This window comes from Rhynchophorus ferrugineus, unplaced genomic scaffold (genome assembly GCF_030347505.1).
Source record: "Rhynchophorus ferrugineus isolate W39M unplaced genomic scaffold, kcgeb_rfMv2 rfM1, whole genome shotgun sequence".
NCBI classification, from domain to species: Eukaryota; Metazoa; Arthropoda; class Insecta; order Coleoptera; family Curculionidae; genus Rhynchophorus; species Rhynchophorus ferrugineus.
Window position 1 is genome coordinate 12,103,380 of NW_027472580.1, and position 22,275 is coordinate 12,125,654.

Consider the following 22,275-nt stretch of genomic DNA (forward strand, 5'->3'; position numbering starts at 1 on the left):
ATTTGCATCGTATAGTACATTGTTATATATATATAATAGAAATGTACGTATAGGAAGAAATTTTAAAAATTGTACATTTAAATTATCAGGTTCGACTAGATTTGGATAATTATTAATTTGAATAAAATAAATAAATAGTCTTAATAATAATATCGGGTGTAAAAATTATGAAAATCATGACTTATGTAGTCTATTCAAAATAGTTGTAAATTCGTTTTAGAGTCAGACAATATTTTCCTTCTCATTTTATTCTATTTAAAAAGAGATTGAATGCTGTTAGGGAAGTACGAACATGTAACCGAGAGAGCCCGTAAAAGTTGTCCGTTTCTCAAACGTCTGCTAAATTCTTCAAAATTATATAATCACGGGTTGTAAACTGCCACGGTCACTAAAATATCTCAAAACATAAAAAACATATAAAACCTTAAATTCATCAAAAAGAAACCGTGTTTAATCGAAACATAATTTAGTACAATTATTTAAGAGAAAATTGTTACTCTGAAAAGTGTCGATAAAAAGCTAAAAGATATACAGCTATTTGAGGGATGTGGAACATTCCTTCATACACTGTTGGATAATATAGGATTTAAGTGGTGTAAAGTGTAACCCACGAAGGGGTTTAATGGAATTTTCAGAGATTGCTCTTGAAAGAATCCAATTTTTAAGAACATATAACAAAATCAAAGAAGAATTTTTATATCAATTTATATATTTAAATGAGACATGAATATTTCAGAATGGTACGTTGGGTCGCTCATGGCAAGATGATAATAAATATAGTGTAAAGACAACTAAGTCCAAGGGTGATTACATTGGAGAAATGAATTCCAGGAAAACATGTTAAAGAATTAAAGAAAGAAACTATTTCAGATTGTTACTCGATAATTATAAATGTAATGTTTAGTTGCATTTTATGTAATTTACTTTTAAAGAAAAAAGCCTCAGTATAGGTACATCATAGATCAGATTACTGAATGTTTTGGCCACAGAAAGCCTTCGGGGGATAGCACTACATGGAAAAGCGCGTCTAGAACTCAACCTATACTAGCGTGGCAAAAAGTTCAATAAATATAATAAATCAACTCTAACCTATAAATTATTGTGGCTGTATAATGAATTGTAGTTTAAGTTCTTTTAAGTACTATAATGTTTCATTATTTTATTTAGATTGGAATTTTATTATGTTAGGGCCAAACATTTTATTATGTCAGGGCCAAGGGTACTGAAACTCAGAGTTACTGCGGCGACATTGCCACGCTTTGACAGGTCACGTGTGTCACTATTGTTTTGAATAGACTATATATAACATAGGTCCTAGCCCTAGGTACATTCTTGTCAAATCCCGTAGAATATCCGCCTTGAGGAACAGAAGGCAATGACTTTTTATAAGATATGCTAACTAACTCTGCTTTAAGCAAAATCTACCACAGCATCGAACAGTTTCTCATAAATATTTTGAATACTCAGCTGATAAACAGATAGAATATTTGTTCTGAGATACTAAAGCTAGTCTAAAACTGACCTATGGCCTATTTTCATCTCTAATAATAAAATAACTTCATGGGCTCGACTAAATATTGAAGTTAGTCTGTCTATGAAAAAATTCCCTAAGAGTGAGATAAACTCGCATGGCATTCATAACTTTTGCTCATATAAGTGAAGACGAATACAGAAGCTATGAGTTTATTTTGAGGCGTTAGATTTAATTCATTCAAAAGGTAAGCTATAAATTTTATGTAATTGCTACATAATCTATCAGCTGCCTCAAGAACCCTAGTTGAATACAACCCAACTATCCTCTGGCCAAGGTCATTAATGATAAAAATAAATCATACATTTTTTATGTATATAGCCTCTATCTCATAGGGGTATAAAGGGTAATGGGCATGTTAACTATCTTGCAGGAAGGATATAAGTATTGCTAATGGTGAACCCTTTATTTTGGTAAAAATATTTAAATGCCAATATGTTTTAACTGTACAAAAGGTTCGATCAGTTACATTTGGATTTGTTAGATGAAAATAAACTATGGGAGATTAAAAGAAATTACTATGAGCGACCGTATATAGAGGACCAAGGAAGATTTATTTGTATATACCCGATCAAAATAAGTCATTATAGGATAACCCATCAGTTTCTTCTGAAGGGCGAATCTCCTCCTATTTGCACTTTCGCAATATACTTCCCTGTGGTACAATGTCTCTATTTTGCTCAAGCTACAATATGAATATTCTTATTTGACTCGTAAGAATCAGTCAGTTATATATGACTCTAAAATATACCAATAGACCAATTTTCAAAAATTTTATTTACACGAAATTCTAATCTTATGTTTTAAACCCCCAAAATTTTATCGAAAGCTTGAGTAACATATAAAATATTGCAGAACAAACTTTATTTTCTTCTGGTGATTTCTCTCTGATATTAGTGATTCTGTGAATCAATCGGGGAATATTGTTTCCTGAAACCAAACTTATTTGATTGATTTTATGCTTTTCAATAAAGTTTTTCAAATAATTTGTCGGCAATAGTTATATTGGTCTGTATGGGGTTGTTTCGTGAAGGGGTTTTTCATTGGTAGGTCGATTCTATTAAATAGTGCTTTTTTTTGGAAGTTTATTCAATATTTTACGGTACGTACGGGGATGAAACATCTTCATAATCCTTTGCGACCTAGTCTGCTCGTGGTGAAGCTACTTGGAAATAAATTTATTTCAAAGTACCTGATGATTTCACCGTGAGGTCACCCATTGTGACGTGTTCTGTAAATTCGCCCCACCTCTACCCTCCAGCTACAAAATATTAAGGATAATCTGCGAATCTTGAACCTTGGCCCATTTTCATTGGATGCTTTTACATGATGGGCCTTTTTAACTTTCTGGTAGCTCTCCATAGATAATACTTATAAGCATCAATAGAAAGTCCACGCAAAAATACACTCATGATGTCAGTTATAGTATATGATGAAAATATTTAAAAAAATATATATTGTACCAATTTTTGTTAATAAATACCTTTACAAAATGTATATGTGTAGGTACCTAATATTCAAAATTCTTTTCCCTTTAATTAATAAAACCTCAGGAAAAACTTTTTCATTTGTTCATGTTGTTCACCTGCAAAAATAATAAAACCAACATATTTACTGCTGACATGTATATTTTATACCATTGTTATCGTTTATATCTTACTTATTAGACAGGACATCTAATTTACAATAAATTAACTATATCTACTAATACTGTGTACAAAATACCTTAAGTGTAAGAAACGATGTAGGTGATAGTAACTGTGTGGTATATTATAATATACAGGAAATTTACAATTTAAGCTACCTTAAAACTAAATCTTATACTTAGCATATACTTATCCAACATAATTGATATATTTCACTGTTCACTAATGATAATCGTGCAGCGTTTTGGTATATTAACTGTACTATACACTGATCACATTGATAATAAAGCCTTCGGACATTACAAAATTACACTCAGTGTAAGTAAGCACATTTTACATGTTATGGTACAACAATTTTAAGTGTATCTTTTCCCTGTATTAGCTTTACTTTTTTATATAATGTTTATTTACAAATTAATACAATCATTATATACACATATATACAGAATTTGACTGTAAATGAACTGTAGTATAGTTGATGTTGATGTGACATTGTAACACAATGATGTAGTATTTAATTAGAAAAAAAAATATAGAAAAGATTTTTGCAGCTGATCATGTTATGTGCTAGTTTTGGTAATAGTCAATTGTTGACACATGATAATTGATACAGTTTAATATCTAAAATATGTTTTGAAAGCCTTTATATAACTTCTAACTATATACAATATTCTTTAGAATGGGTGAAAATACTAGTATCTACATTGTTAGTGCTACAGTATTGATTTATTTGAATATACTAAATGAAGTTTAATAAATTTTATAAAATGAGATGATATATTCATAACTAAAAGAAATAATTTTTATAACTAATATGTTGTTTATTTGAAAGAAAATAGGTAATAAATAATAAAGCATACAATTTAGGAATGGCATATTTTCAATCACACTGATTGACGAGAATCTTGTCTTTATGTACCTTCTTATTCTAGAACTCCTCTATTAAAATAACGCTAAGGCAATTCATAAAATATTTTTCAATAAACATATAAAATTTATGACGGGAATGTCAGTATATATTTTTTCAAACAGTTAAAAAGCCTAATATTGATATAACTATATACTACCGGTTTTAACTTTTCGTTTGACATTGTAGAAACCTTAATCGAATGGTTTAGGTAGTGCTATCTTATGAAAATCATCATCCAAATATCATTATTTATTTAGTGGTAGAATATTTTCCAAGAAGACATATTACTCCCTTGATAAAAAGAGGAATGTGAACTTTATTTTCTCTGGCGTAACATTGCTGGTGTTTTGTTGCATTTTCAGGACCAAGCAATAAATTCGCGAATTCTTATTCAGCATTTCAAAAAATATTGCGAAAACATTAGAATTGTTTCTTAAATCTTCTAATAAATAAAAGCAATGTAACAATCAATAGTGGCGATTTTGCAATAAACGGTTTAGTGGACATTAGTGGTTACAAGTTGCAAGTCAGTCAGAGCATAGAAGAGATGATAAAACACTGTTGTTGTGAGCTGAAATTGATAAGGGAAAGTAATTTTTTGAAAAAAAAAGCATTAAGGTAACTTCTAAAAATTTTTCCTTTTTCAAAAAAATGTTTCCAAACTAACAGGAATAACTGAATAATTTGAAACAGAAATAAATCTGCTTGTTAAAATTTAGCCATTCCTAGAAAAAAATAAAGGAAACCTGAATTCAGTAAGAAAAATAGGTAAAAATAAAATATATTTAATTTTTACAAGACATGATTAAAATTGAGTAAGATAACATATAGGCAGAAAAAAACAGATAGCTTGAAACAGCATATATTAATGGATTGTATTACATTAAATTAATGTAGAATTAAAATAATATATAAAAAAAGTCTTAAATATGACATAATAAGTATCAAAACATAACATATCTTTTTAAACTTTCAGCAGGTATACAGTTTGCATTGCTTATATTTAACATGTATTTTGTATAACTAAATAATCGTTAATACTTGAAGTTCAGGGTTCACGACCTTCCTCCGCATCATTAACAGAGCTTCTGACTGTTGAGTTCTGAAGTGGGTTGGTAGTATTATTTAAGTGAGTAGTGCAGAGGAGGTACTCAATCTCGATAAAATATTAATACTGCCGATTCCTACTGTATAAGTCTAAATTAAATGTTGAGAATTCTTGAATTCTAGAATTTTTATTCAATGCAAAACAATGTTTGTCGATCAGTGTAATTAGTAATGCTTTCTAAACGTGCAACCTCCATGAATCTTGATACCGTATCAGGAACACAGTGAAAATCCACGAGAAAAATCACAGAGTCAGCGGTTTATCATTATTGAGAGCTTAAAAACGAAGCATTTCATTACAATAATTTTGTTCTAATATCTTAAATCACCTTATTGTTAACGTGTAAATCTCCATGACCGTTTCCTAAAAGGGTGACTGATGTTTCCTGCGCGTTAGCCGCTATATTTCTCCTGTTCATAGATATTGTTGATTTTCTATTAATGGACTGGCGCTTGGTGGACATCATCGACATTGAGGTTGCGTGTTGGCCGGTACAGGTGTTGCATCTGGGACGTTTTTGTCGCTTGCATAGTAAATATCTGAAAACAAAGTGATTAATCATAAGATAATAAAAACAAGACATATCGTCTATTCAAAGTTTTTTTGTATATACGTCATCAAAATGTTTAATATACTGCCAGTCGCAATTTGTAATTTTCTTTCAGAATCAGACAATATTTTCCATCTCATTTTATTCTAGTTAAAAAGAGACATAATGCTGCCAACGCAAAATTATTCAAAATATTATAATTACGGGTTATAAACTGGAAAACGTTGTTTTAAGGCTTTGTTTAAATAAATTTCAAATCGCCGCGGTTTTTATAGAAATATTCTTTAGCGTGTTACAGTTTCATTGAATATTAATACGGCCACGATCTCTAAATTCATCAAAAAGAAATCGTCTTTATGCGAAACGGGTGATGAATCAAGATCAACTTGATGTTAGCTGTATCAGAATTCAAATATACAAAATGTATAAAAACAGTAATTAGTTGTTTCGATTGAAACATAATTAAATACAGTTATTTCAAGGATAATTGTTAATATTGCAAGTATCCATAAAAAGCTGAAATATACTGTAATTTAAGTGGTGTAAAGAAAATCCACTAATGGGTTTAATTGCCAACAAGAGCTAGAAGCAGACATTGTTTTTAAATGAATACAATTTCCAAAAACATAGCAAAATCAAGGAATAATTATTATATTAATTTGTATATTTAGATGAGATGTGGATATTTCAGAATGGTAGATTGGTTACTTATGTCAAGATAATAATAAATGTAGCGTAAAGGCAACAAAAGTTGATGGAAAATGGTAAACGTGGGAATAACTATCGATTAGGTTTTGTTGGTCGTAACATTTATTAATAAATCATTGCAGACATAATTGTATGTCATGAAGAAATACTCCATGCTGTAAATAGGAATATAAATTAAATAATTTTATTCCTGGTGCGGAATTAGTGTTTTCTTCTAAGCCCAAGGGTGACTACTAGAGGTGACTACTATGGAACTATAACTTGCTTTTGCAGTAGTTTGAAAATAAAATTTTAAATAACTTGGAGGAACCATAATTTATTCTTATGGACACTTCAACATATCATAGTACACTGGCGGAGAAGATCCTAACAAGTGCATCAACAAATATATACAGTAGGTCAGATGACTGAACAATATGGTCACATAGTATTACGACTTCCTATCGTAATATTCCTGTCACTGTATATTCAATCAAGTTGATATGGGGGGCAGCAAGGACTTATTATAGTAGATATGCTGGTCGAGAACGATATTCCGAGCACAACATTTTCAGTTTTTATGATTAAAATTAAAAAATATATTTCTGATAAAATTTAAGTATATAAAGTCTTAACAGGAGTAACACAACATAAAACATAACAAGCTAAAATTAGCTTAAATTATTCAAATTGTTAGTGAAAATACTGCAAGAGGGACTGTAATTGCAAAAATAATTTAATGTTTTCATTCATTTATTAATGTTGTCATCTGCTTATTATTTGGAGACAGTTGTTAATTTTTTGATATTTTTATGATTTCAGTTGCACATTTTCCAAAATCAAGTGATCTACGTATCAAAGAACTAACGAAAATAATTTAACAGCTGATTTGGAGGCAATTTCTGTAGTGCTTACTGTTTTCCTGGTGTTTCCATCAACTGTAAGTTATACTGTTTTAAAAAGCTTTTATGTTCTTTATATAAGAATATATATAAAAAGCTTTTTTATTAAACCTGACTTTTATCTTTTTAATATAATTATTTCAATTGTTGTTTTTTGAAATACAGCAAAACAAGTGTTAAGTTTCTTTCCATTTTCCAAGGCTCTATGGCCATTAAAATTTATTATCCCGAATAAACAATAAATTATTAAATGATCTAAGAGTTACAAATTTCGGTGTTAAAATTAGGTAGTTCTCTTATAGTAAAGACTATTGTACTGTAGAATTGATCTAAAAAATGCCATCACTTTCGTAAACAGCATTATATGGCACCTGGTGAGTTCCCTTTGAAATAACAACTGTGAATGCTGGAGAGTAATGTTATTAATGCGCAAAGAATACATTGCTCTATGTTTCATATAACTATCATGTAGCCACAGCTACTATATTTGGTTCGAAGATGTTTTATTACAGACCTTATCCTTTAGGTAGTTCCCTTTCCAGCAGCCCTCCGAAAGCACTACTAATTGTGTGATAGATAAATTATTTTTAATTTAATATGAAGTTTTTAGAATATTCTACCTAGGGGTGAAAATTTTAAAGCAGATCAGATATTTATTATTAGATAGCAAATGACATTATCATATATAATTATTGTAGTAAAATATCTTAAGCAAAAAATTGCAGAATATAATCAAAATTTGATCTATTTCTATTCAGTTGTGAAGCTCATTTATTTTACAAAGACTACAGGAAAATGTTATACTTATGCTATATACCAGATATTTTAAATAGAATTTTGTCTATTAATTCTGAACGACAGAAACGTCCAATTAAAAATAAACATTAAACCAAGGGCTTCATGATAAAAAAGGGATGGAGCTGCGAACAAAAGCACATACTATTTCGATGTTTTCACATCGAAATTTTTCAACACCGCCTTTAGCTCTATGCTTCAAAGTTCTAATACAGTTTTATCAGTTCTTTTCAGTGAAATCGAATATAAAGTATGTTTTCATATCCATTCGTCATACGATGAAATAATAAATATTCGGATGATTCTTTTTGATATAATGTGTTTATATCGTAACCAACCAAATAATTATTGTAGTTATTGATGATCTGGTTATTATCACTCAAAACGTGTTGTCCAAAGAATATATCTATTAGCTGAAGCTGTAATTTTTACAAATTGCTAAATTATGTTAGAAGAGGCAGAATTCTGTCTAAGCGTCGAAATATGAGACGGAACATAAAGCAAGAACATACTATTGTCAAATGTCTACGAAATTCTTTCAAATATTGATAATAGTTAGAGTTTATAAATCGGCAAACGTTGTAAACCAACATTCTAAAAGTTATGCCGAATTAACTTTGCGACGTATTGTGTCCTATATTTTGATGATATGCATTGGCTGTTTTATTGGATAGACTATATTGTTTTAAGCTTCAGTCTTGGAACCTTATAGAGTGGGTCAAATATTTTCTAGTTTTGGTCATAATATGCAGAATATTATTAGCATATATCTCGTGTTATATATGTTCATCATGTTTGATAAATAGGTTGACAGTGTGTGAATTAAACATTCTGGAGGTGAGATTATGATTCAATGTTGACGATGCCAACAGAGGGCTACAAGAGTTAAAAGCACTAAAGGTGAGTATATAATTAATATAGGACAACTGTAGGAAAACGTATTGTAGAGTCTGAAAGATTTGTGTGCGTAGATATATTGTAGATATATTTGTGTTTAACAGTTCAGAATATATGAGTATTTGGTTAAAATGTGAGAGAAAAAAATGAATACTAACTCTCTAAGAAAAATGTGCACAGGTAGTAACGCAAGAGACTAAGGAGAAATGTCAGAATGATTTTTTGACAAGAAAACACAACAACGAGGGAAACAAGGTTAACATTAGAGTTAACAACTAAACATAAAATGGTAAATATGTTCTCTAAAGAAATAAAATACATTGCTTAGATGTATAAATATAAATTAGTCGGATTAAGCCTCCAGAGAATACCATAGGCGGTTTAGAACAGTGTTCAATGTAAATATAATAAAATAACTCTAACCTAAAAACTATTGTGAATGTTTAATTGGCTGTAGTTTAAGTTTTTTTATTAATATTTGCAATAGATGAACCATAATGTTAAAATAAATTATATTATTGCTTCATTATTTTATTAATATTTTATTGTTGTTATATATCAAAGAATGGTGGTGATGAGGGACACAACGTTCTGTTAAACGAGAGTCAGTTTGGTTTATGTTTGAATATATTTAAATCACTAATGTCGCTTCTTTTGACGTATATAATCAATGTATTTTTGAGACTTAAACATGTTCCGGAATGTCTTAAGATTGCTCGAATAATTAAACTTAAAAAACCTGACAAACCGACAAAACAAGTTGGGTCTTACAGGCCTATTTCGCTGCTACCGGAAACCGTTATTAAAACGCATTAAACCACTTATCGAAATACCAGATTTCCATTTTGGATTTCGGATCACCATTCGACAATCGATTAAGTTCACGGAATAACAGCCGTTGTTGAAAAGGTAGCCGAGGAAAAGAAATACTGCCCTGAAAGATTCCTCGATGCCTCACAAGCTTTTTACCGGGTATAGAATTAGGGATTAATCTACAATATGAGCAAATTGCTACCGTGAAATTATTGTCGACTGCTGCAATCATATATTTTCAAAAGAAAATTTAGAGTCTCACATGAAGGGGCATTCTCACCATTTAAACCAATTTCGGGTGGAGTTCCACAAAGTAGTGCCTTGGAACCATTTTTATATCTGCTCTACACTGCTGATATCCAAATAAGAAAATAAACAATACTTGGAACATTTGATAACGACACAATTATAATGGTAAAAAATCTATATCTGTCTAAGGTTATAGAAATGGACTAAAGACTGGAAAATACAACTTAGTAGCTCCAAGTTTGTCAGTGTTAATTTTTCGTTACGGCGAATTGACTACAAACTTAATTATATCACTGAACGAATGTGCGATAGCTCAAGCAAAATCAGTTAAATACTTCGGAATATATCTAGATGGTAGATTAAACTGGAAACATCATGTGAGACAAAAAACAGAGCAAATCAGACTCAAAGTCAAACAACTGTACGAGTTAGTCGAAAGATACTCTCAACCTGATCTAAAGTCAAAGAGATTGGTTCATCAGTGAATCCTAGAAGTCTACTTGGACCTATGGTACCTAAAACATAAAACCAACGTTGGTAATCCAACGCACCGAAAACAGAGTTCTACGATTAATTACCAATGCTTATCGCTACGTAACCAGCAAAGAGCTGCACCATAATCTCGGAATCAAATGGGTACACGAAGTGATTCAAGATTTCGCACTAAACCATGAAACAAGTTTGGTAAATCACAGTAACGTAGAAGCAATACAGCTACTGGACGCCACGCAATCTCGTCTCGTCTCGTACACGTCTTGCATGTTTCGCCGTTCAACATGTCACCGCTTTTTTTCAAAAAGTAAAGTAGCTTTTTAAGTAAAACAGTCGTTTTATGAATAACTAATTAGAAATCTAAGTGATGGGAGAAACTCAACCTTTTTCTCAACCTCATATAATATAACCAACAGCAATATAGGATATCGAAAACGATAAGATATATTTTGAGATAGATTATCTGTCGTGAAAAGATATATTTTGTTAGTCTGTCCAAATAACAAATTCCGATAAATGTTTCCGTAGTTGTCGGATGGCTTCCGTTACCAATTGATATATGTCTATGTTAGATAACAGATCTAACTAATAAATATATGGCTTGGGGTTTATTTATTTGAAATTTCCAAACTATTAACTTTTTTATTGCTTATATTGCAGTATAATCGTTATAAATGGCAGGCACTAACAATACATTTGCTTGTTTAGAATGCAGTTTATTTGCTAAAAAACTAAATAATGTAGTATTTATTGATTTCAAAAAAAGATGGATGATAAGACTTGGGCAGAATGAGTTAATTGACATAATCATCGTTAAATGTTTGCCATTACGTAAAAATTTGTTCAATTTAAAATTTAAAATGATCTTCATTTCCCATCCTTTGAAAATTTGATATAAGTGAGGATTCTACTTTACAGGAAGCCAATCTCAAAATATATGATGCGATACTTCACTCTCATAGAGCTATCCCTTGTCCTCCAATTTTTTCCTCCAAGTTTATTGCCAATCGCCAGTTTGTAAATTCGTATTAAAAATAGACCGAGTTTTCCTTCTCATTTATTTTCATAGTTAAAAAAAGAAACAGAGCTCTGATTGAGAATGCTGAAGCTATTTGGTAGTCAGAGTCAGTAACAGATTGTATCTCTAATCAGTTTGAAAAGGATCGATATATTGGAGACCCTCTTTTCACAGTAAAGGGTATTGGAGAGGTAAATATTGTTACTGTTAAATATTAAGTTGAAGTCTTTATTGGAAATATTTTTAGTGTGCTGCAGTTGCACTGAATATTAGTATGGGCATAATGACTAAGCTTCATGTATATGATCATTTTATAGGAATGTATGAGAATATAATCTCAAAATATATGATGCGACACTTCACTCTCATAGAGCTATCCCTTGTGCTCCGATGTTTTTCCTCCAAGATTATTGCCAATCGCAGTTTGTAAATTCGTATTGAAAATAGACCGAGTTTTCCTTCTCATTTATTTTCATAGTTAAGAAAAGAAACACAGCTCTGATTGCGAATGCTGAAACTATTTGGTAGTCAGAGTCAGTAACAGATTGTATCTCTAATCAGTTTGAAAAGGATCGATATATTGGAGACCCTCTTTTCACAGTAAAGGGTATTGGAGAGGTAAATATTGTTACTGTTAAATATTAAGTTGAAGTCTTTATTGGAAATATTTTTAGTGTGCTGCAGTTGCACTGAATATTAGTATGGGCATAATGACTAAGCTTCATGTATATGATCATTTTATAGGAATGTATGAGAATATAATCTCAAAATATATGATGCGACACTTCACTCTCATAGAGCTATCCCTTGTGCTCCGATGTTTTTCCTCCAAGATTATTGCCAATCGCAGTTTGTAAATTCGTATTGAAAATAGACCGAGTTTTCCTTCTCATTTATTTTCATAGTTAAGAAAAGAAACACAGCTCTGATTGAGAATGCTGAAGCTATTTGGTAGTTAGAGTCAGTAACAGATTGTATCTCTAATCAGTTTGAAAAGGATCGATATATTGGAGACCCTCTTTTCACAGTAAAGGGTATTGGAGAGGTAAATATTGTTACTGTTAAATATTAAGTTGAAGTCTTTATTGGAAATATTTTTAGTGTGCTGCAGTTGCACTGAATATTAGTATGGGCATAATGACTAAGCTTCATGTATATGATCATTTTATAGGAATGTATGAGAATATAATCTCAAAATATATGATGCGACACTTCACTCTCATAGAGCTATCCCTTGTGCTCCGATGTTTTTCCTCCAAGATTATTGCCAATCGCAGTTTGTAAATTCGTATTGAAAATAGACCGAGTTTTCCTTCTCATTTATTTTCATAGTTAAGAAAAGAAACACAGCTCTGATTGAGAATGCTGAAGCTATTTGGTAGTTAGAGTCAGTAACAGATTGTATCTCTAATCAGTTTGAAAAGGATCGATATATTGGAGACCCTCTTTTCACAGTAAAGGGTATTGGAGAGGTAAATATTGTTACTGTTAAATATTAAGTTGAGGTCTTTGTTGGAAATATTTTTAGTGAGTTGCAGTTGCACTGAATATTAGTATGGGCATAATGACTAAGATTCATGTATATGATCATTTTATAGGAATGTATGAGAATATAATCTCAAGAGATATGATGCGATACTTCACTCTTATAGATCTATCTCCTCTCTTCCAATTTTTTTAATTAAGATTAAAAGTAGAATTCCTTAAAAGTAGAAATGTTTAATTACCGGGAATGTGTGTACTGTAACTGAGGCTGATATGACGCCAGTCATATGCTTTTACGTTGGATATCGCATAAAGAGAGAACGGCAAAAAGGTTGGGAAGTGTGACAAATGAATAGAATGTTATATTATATTATATGTAGGTATAATGCTGAAAAATTTAGGTGAATGCAGAGCAATGTCAAGCTTAAAAGTAGAAAAAGTTGTTTGTTGTTTAGGTAAAGAGCAAGAAGTAAAAGACGGAGACCATGTTTTCTGTTGTTAATTCTAAATTTTAAAATAGTTTTAATCGACACACATACTATTTTGAAAATATACACATCATTTTATTTAGAATGAAATTTTTGAATAGAAACATTTTATATAGAAAAACAATTTTATTTACTTGTTTAGTTTAATAGCTCGCATCTTTCCTTATTTAAAAGTTTGATTTTTTTAGTGAGTCTTAGTAGTAGAGTATTTTGTGGCGAGATTTCAGAGATGATGAGACAGTTAAATCTTCGTTCAAATCTCTGAAAGGAGTAGTAATTGTTGTTGTTGATCTACTAATTAATTAATTTCAGTAATTTTAATGATATGGAATTAAATATATATAATTTATATTTGTACAATTTCTCACAGCCTTAGAAATAATTCTTTATGTATTATTTCAACTCTATATTTGCCTTTATCATTTAAAGACGGTGATTTCTATGTTAATAATAAAAAGGGTTTGAATTTTGATGGCGATGAAATTTTGCTGATGGCTTAGCAGCAAAATAACAATTGAACATTTTAAATTAGTTGTTATAATGCAAGTTTCTCTAGTTAAGAGTGTAAAATACGATAAGGAACTACCCATTCCAGTTACGCTAGTAACCAGGATTTGTAAGACTGGATGTCTTCTGGGACTTGGGAGTTCATTTCAAGCAGTAGGCCCGGTCCAACTAAACTATGATGGGTTTCTTTATTTTTCAATTACTGGACTTTATTATTGTAACTGGTAATAAATAATCGACCTACTGTGACAAATAAGTCATCGATATTGCAACCACTACTACTATAGTCAAACTTCAGGTTTTAAGATGGTGAATTCAAACAGTTCTGTTAATACCCTTAAGGTTTGCCAACGTTAATAATTTCAAAAGGAAAGTTCGTACAAAATAAGTCAGCAAAGCCTAGTAATACATAAACTACACACTTACATAATAGTATTCGTCATATTTCAAATTATATTTAAAAGACTGAAATGACTGTATTTCCACAAATAGGACATACAAATAGATTTCAGTCGGTTTTTATTCAACTAATATGGGTTAATCCCAACCGAGGATATCCATAAGCTAGCAGTTTATAGATTCCATATCAGAAGAAGAGCGAATTTCATTCTGAAAAAGTTAATGCTTAAAAACGGAAATTACGAGAAAAATGGAGTACTTGAATGTACAAATATTACAAACAATATAGCACAAAGTTTGGAAAAATGCTGGATATTCAAATCAAACCCAAAGTTTTAAATTAGTGTAAAAACAAAATGTATGTTAGTCGGCAAAGACTAGTAACAAAAAGTTAATTAAAAACATTGATTTTGTTGTGGTATTTATCTACACATCAGTCTTTGACCTAAATCAAAATATTTATTTATAATATATTTGTTTATTATTTATCTGGAAATAAGCCTCAGGGGATCATGTTTACATAGTGGATTGTACATCTGTGTACAGTCGTTCTAATAAGTCTTCAATTTTCTTCTGTTAAAATTAAATTACTTTTAATTAAAATAGTTAGTTAGTTAATAGTTTATTGCCAATCTCAGTTTGTAAATTCGTATTAAAAATAGACCGTATTATTCCTTCTCATTTATTTTCATAGTTAAGAAGAGAAACATTCTGATGAATTCGAACATGTAATCAGATCGGCCTATATAATACGCCTGATTGTCAAATGTCAAAATTCTTCAAAGTATTAGAGATAATTAGAAACTACAAACCAGCAAACGTCGTTTTTGGGCTTTGTTTGTTTTGATAAATTTCTAATCTCTGCTTAATATTTGCGATTGTTCTGATTGAGAAAGCTGAATACATTAGATAGTCAGAGTCAGAAACAGATTGTGTCTCTAATCATTTACTTGGAAAAGGATCGAGATAATGAGCATTTTATATAAGATGAGCATTTTATTGGAATGTATGGGAAGAAAATGGATTCTAACTATTTCGCAGATGATATGGCAAATGCATTAGGGGAATACAGTGATTAAATCATAAGATACCGTGGAAGGCGATAGTATTTTGCAAGAAAAATATACACAGGTAGTAACAGAATAAATATACTCATATAAAAATGACTTGGCAATGAAAGGTAAGATGGAACAGCAATGAAGGAAACAAGAACTAACCGTAAAGCAGCAAATATAGTCCTCACTGGAAATAAAATACATTACTTAATATGGTTAAAAAGTTAAAAGTAGATATAATAAAATAACCCTTCACTACAAACTACTGGAATTATGCATTAGATGTACTATAACGTTAATGTCAAAATAAACTAAAAATTAAAGTGGACTTGAGATCATCAACGTTATGATGTCATATATTTTGATGACGTTTGTTCATTGTAATTCTGGATATAATACAATACCAAATAGACTATGAACTATGTCTATATGTGATAATATTGCAAGCTTAGGGACATTGCAATAAGAAAAGAAATATTTTAATTGTTGATGTTAAGTTAATATCATTTGAAAGGACTTTTAAAGTATATATTCATATTAAATATAAAAATGAAATTTTTTAAATCATTGTTGAATGAAGGTTTGACCTATGCACAGTCTGTTTATTATCATAAAGAATGAACATTTGAAAGCTAACTTTTTTTAAGTAAATATGAACTAACATTTTAATAAACTGTTATCTTATTTTTAAACTCTGAAACTTAACATGCCCTCTGGTAACATAGACCCGCAAACCTTATAAATATCGATATATGTCGGCGAACAAAAAATACCTATACTTATTTGTGACAATATCTATAATTTTTCACCTCAATCTAGCTTTCCACTAAAAATTTTATTGATGACTAGGGGGTGAGGAAAGGAGAAATATCAAAACAGTAGTTCGATACGGTCCTCAAAAAATTCTAGTATTTCGGATTGAACTTTTCCTGCTGCGGTCTTACTTTTTACTCCAAAAGAAATATTGCCCGACGACTAATTCATAAATCACAAAATTTTCGATTAACATCAATATTTTAGTTTGTACTTATTTACTTTAAAAAATCCATACATCGATATATCGGGCAAAAAACATTAATATTTTTTTGGTCAGAAATTCGAACTTTTACTGTACATGTAGGCTGTTAGATGGTGATAATATATAATGGGTTTAAAATTACTAAAAATGAATTAATAAGAAATATTATATTATAATATTTAATCGTGCACCTCTTTATCAAAATCAAAATACTTATTTAAAATACCTTTATTTGTTTATTCATTAGTCATCTGGAAATAAAGGTTATATTTATGCAAATATTATACATCGAGGGGATTACGTTTCACGGCTTCATGTCAATAGCAATTTGGCCAAGTCTTTGCCTCCTTTTTACCTTGTTTAATTGTGTTTTACGAGTAGCCGAGACCAGAAATTCGATTTTTGCCGTACGTAGGCAGCTTAATTAATAAACGGTTTTGATGGCGACATTCATAATACGCCGATGGGGTGCTTTAACATAAAGAGCGTCGCTTTTTGTTTGTTTTTCAAGCGACAGCTAAAGTAATTGCATAATGTTAAAGCTTTTAATGTTTGGCGTATCGACGTGTGATCGGTATGCTGTTGACTTTGGAGTATACATTTTATAATTTGGCAAAATTATTTGCTTAATTTAATTTTCTTTATACCGGCATTAATTACTAATTTTGAAAAATGAAAAATAATTTTATAACACTTCTAGGTATCTACTTTACCGGTAATATAAGTTATTTCTGCAAAAATATTTCAAAGAGACATTGACGTTTGAAATAGTGTTATTAAATTATATATTGCCCGCACTTGTGATATTGCGGATAAGTAAACTAGATGTGGTATACAATTGGTTTATTCTGAGCATCACAATAATCTACATCTGATCATGTTTATTAGGGTACCTTACTTAACATATATCTCCGGATTTGACACATGCGCATTATTCTGCATATAATAGACCATAGAAAAAATATACTACATTATTTTCCTTTTACAATGGCAGTACATTATTTTCGAATCGATCTACGCAGTCGACCAAGTGAAAACAACAAATAGATCTAGAATATTTAGATTTTATGTTTTTTGTTTATGTCATATTAATAATTCTTAAGGTATAATAATTAAATTGTTATGTTATTCTGGGTGGCTTAACATACATTGTCTTGTGATTCTTGTTGTAACTATAGTTTTGATATTGTGTGTTTATTATATATTGTGTAGCATAGCTATTGTGTAGGCAATAGAGATATGACTAGGCAAGTCGTTAATATTATATATACAAATCGGTTTAAAATAAAATATCTCGTTATTACATATTACATATTCTCATTGCATATTAAGTACCGTAAAGTATTTAACGGATGACTATACAATATTAAGTAAGTTTGCATAGCACTTCAATAGAAGAGCGTTTCTATATTCTTATACTTCGAATTTCTAACCAAAATGCGAAATTCTAAACGTATTAGGTCGTTATATCTTTTTGCTTTCAACAAAAGAGATCGAAGACAATAAGTTGCAAGATTGATTGGACGAAAATCTCGACCAGGATTTTCAAACCAATATTTCCTTTCGAAGAAAATTTACTCATTTTACCTAATCACCGGATATATTAACATCATGTGTTTTAAATCATTTAAAATTAATTTGTAGCCCTGATATTCGAACAACACATTTTCTCGGTAGATATATTTTGGCTAGAATATTTTTATTCAGTTCCTTAATAATTAGTAGCTGACTGGGCCCTGAGGGCGGAGCAGGATATAGTTAGTTTAAAATAAATTAGGCGCAGAGCAAGTTATGAATATCGTTTTTGTTAAATACTCAACTAAGTCTTAAATTACATTTGGGCAACATAAACTTTTAAATCCTTTCGCACATAGTCGAAATTTCACCCCAAATAACCGGGTATTAATCATTTTGAGAACGATTTGAACCGACGAATTGAATTTCCCTTCGGAATGATTTTCCATATCAAATTATTGCCATTTTGCTTGTTGGGGGATTGAAAGGTTTTAATCATTTATCTTATGTAAGATCTTCAGGAAAGAAGTTATTTTCGAGGCGAATTTGAATGAAGTAACGGCAAGGAAGGGGAATACTTATTATTGCGTAACTTTGGTGAGGACATTAATACGAGGGTTGTCTTTTACATTCGATGTTTTGATCTCAAAAATTATCACTTATAAATAATCTTTCCTGTTCAATGTAGATCTTCTGAAGATATATTTTGAATATACTCGATGACATATTAGGTGCTTGTATGTATTTTAACAGAAATATCTATTGGAGAAGATGTTAAGTATGAAATTGTAAGCAGACCAAATCTAATTGTTAAAATTGATAATTTTGACAATCCTCTAGATAAAACAAAATACATCTATTCCTGGAAAGCTCAAAATTACATATTTTACTTAGTATCATTTGGAAATAAAGGTCATATAATATTTACACCAAAGTGAAATAATAAATACTAACATCGGTAGAGATTTTAATACTATAGAGTTAATGAGAAGCTTTTTCTCAGTTATGGTGGGTTAACTGCGACAAACCTGAATACACAAAAATTATGGAAAGTTATTTATGTTGACGGTGAGAAATATTCGTTGCCATAATGTGGATAAAAAGCTAGTAGAATTGAATTAACTGTTACTGCAGATATTTATTGACGATAATTGAACAATGTTAAATAACATATTATTACAAAGAAAGAGTAGAAAGACGAGTAACACATTCAAAGTCATTGTTTTATATATTGTATATGTTACTACATGTATACAAGTATCCTCTGAAATTAATAAAATGATCAAAATTCATATAAGCGCCATAGAAAGAACACCTTTTCGAAATAAAATAAAATATATGATACATATATATATATATATATATATATATATATATATATATATATATATATATATATATATATATATTATATGCATTAATAAAGCCTGCCATGCCATTAGTTCATTCGTCACCAATGACAGAACGATGACGACTGATTTTATTCAGTTGTTGAACAATATGAAGGCAGAAAGAAGTTCCTTAGAATCGGTTCTTCTGCTTAGAAAGGATATGTATTCGCCAGGATCATATACTTTCTCATGTGGCTTTCTCGTCCTTCGAGGTCACCTTAAAATAAAGGCTTTTGTATAAATTAGATTTTCAGGATCAGCTAGATACGATATAGTGATCCATAATTTAGTACCATGAGAATCGCTGTGAGAAAGGGGGACTTTGAGATTGAAACCATTTTTGTTGGATATGTCCCTCAACTTGAAGGGTATAAATAATTGACAGATGTATAACTAATTCGCTAAGATGACACCACAGACATGTTTTAAAGTACTCAATTTTGATTGGCTGATCAATTGTGACACGAATATCTTTCTTGAGATATGTAAAATAGTATCTAACACACACATTATGGAAATCAGTGATGTTTGGAAAATTAAAGCTTGCAACAGCCAAACTCCCTTGTTACTAAAAGATCAATCACATTAACTGCTGCATTATTGTGATAATCGAAAGTATATTCGGTTGTATGTGGTGTTTTGGATTGGCTTTCATTTGAAATATATAGTGTTACATTTTAAATTCAGGCAGGTTTTAGTAGGCACATAGCAATTTACAAATATTTCTAATTTAATTTCAGAATATATGCTGAATATTGACTTCATCACTTTAAATAATACACCGCTTTTAGTCTAATGCAAATTGATTCGGGTACTGTTTACCTTTTATTCTCTAGATCGTTCTTTATGATTTTAATTTTTTATTAAAATATTTGTTGTATACTTTGTCATTGTCATTACCCGTCATTGATCGCATCTTAATGCTAATATGATTGATATAGTTTCATTTATAATCTGTTTTGGTATTCTTCGAGCTTACAGATGCCAGATATTTTCAGTTTAAATCATATAAAAATTGAAGTTGGCATATTTATTGCTAAACAGAATTCGCAATATTAGATCAGGCTATAAGTTTCGTTTTTAAATGTGTGGAAAACTTTACAAAACATTTATGATAGTAAAAGTTTCTAAATCGTAAAACGTTTTTTTTGAGCTTTGTTTGTTTTGATAAATGTCAAATCGCTGCTTAATGTTTATCATTACTTTGAATGAAAAAAACACAAGGTAAAGAATGGTCCTATAGGAAAATGCGTTAGAGAGGTGAGCATTGATACTATATAAAATTAAATTGTTTTGACTTTAATTGGAAATAATTTTAGCGTGTTGCAGCTGAACTGAATGGATGCTGCAAATAAAATCTCTCAAAATAAAAACAGTACAATATCATAGGTGGCTTGGAAAAAAGTTAAATGTAAGTATAATAACACAACTAGTCCTCAAACTAATATATTGACTATATAATTAATTATCGTTTAATCCTTTTGATAATATTTGCCTTAGATGTACTATAATATTAAAATAAATTATATTTTGTAGCATTTTCGTTTCATTATTTTAATTTCTTCAGAATGTAGTCAAAACCAAAATATACTAAAAGTAAATGTCATAATTTTAGTTGATGTGAGATCACTGTTTTATTGAATATACTATAATTGTACTTTTATATTGAATATTTCAAAAAGTTGTTTTTATAACAATTTGCTTTTTTCACTTTTGAACTTTGAAACAAACTAATAAAATAGACAAACATTTGATGGATTTTGTTAGCGATTACGGACTATGAGACATGGATCACCTGAGACAAAAATATGTGAAGAGATTGTGATGGAAACTGGAAGAAGACACATATATTTTGTAAGACACATGTGACATGTTGGTCGTTGACTATTGTTTGCTTTGGTCTTTATGAAATACTTTTGTTAGAGGAGCACGGTTACTTTGTTCAGTTTTTCGTATAGAATCTCATAAGCTTTATAGTGAGATATGCTTTCATTAGTAAAGTATAAAAAGTTATCGGACAGAACGGTCATATACTATTGTTTATTCAAACATATTATACCCTTTCGCCGAAGAATATATTTTCTGGAGCTGTCATAAGATTTCTAAAAGGAGGAACGCATTCAACTTACCAAGTAACTGTGACAACACTTTGTAAACTTTTGTTAATAATTTCTCCGTATTACATGAAAATGTTCCTTACGAGACTTTTCGAGAGCCACTCGGTCGGATTGTAATCTGAATTTGTAATTAATTTTATTGCTCATTTGATTGTGTTTCAATATAGCGTATCCGAAAGGAAATAAATATTTTTCTTTTAAATCCCGCGAGGACTTTTTAAACTTTTGCAATTTGTCTTACAGATTACCGAAATTGCGTACATAGAAATGAGCATTAATGTATTCACTGGCGTATCTGCCAGGATTTAATCTGAAATTCAAAAAAACGTAAAACGTTCTAAACGTTCTTTTATCGTCCGTACTGGCTCGGTTGCTGTATTTTGAAATAAATCTATATCGAACAGAATGTCGTTTAAAATCAATTGAAATACATATAAAATAGTTATTTATTATAATAATTACTGTGATAGATATTTTATTAGTCACAGAAAATGATCACAGTTTATGGATATTTTAAAATAATTATCATCTGCAACAAGAATCGCATTAAACATACGAATGTAAGTAAATTAAGATAATTATTTGATTTAATTTAAGGCTTTTATATTTGTATATTTCTATCTATTCCTATCTATTCATAACTTGTATTTGTTATATAAACGATTGCACATTAACAAAATCAATCTCTTATATTTTATATCC

General features: G+C 30.0%; 1 protein-coding gene across 2 annotated transcripts in view; it reads right to left on the bottom strand.

Moving 5' to 3' along the window:
* Positions 1-5,294: 5,294 nt before the first annotated feature.
* Positions 5,295-22,275, bottom strand: part of LOC143204482 (neuropeptide CCHamide-1 receptor) — a 480,161-nt gene continuing 463,180 nt past the window's right edge. For both annotated transcript variants that reach the window (XM_076417039.1, XM_076417032.1), the window contains 2 exons: positions 5,524-5,734; positions 5,295-5,470 (listed from right to left, as the gene is read on the bottom strand). In XM_076417039.1, coding sequence (XP_076273154.1) covers positions 5,447-5,470; positions 5,524-5,734 — 235 coding nt within the window. In that variant the 3' untranslated portion in view covers positions 5,295-5,446. The remainder of the gene's footprint in view (positions 5,471-5,523; positions 5,735-22,275) is intronic.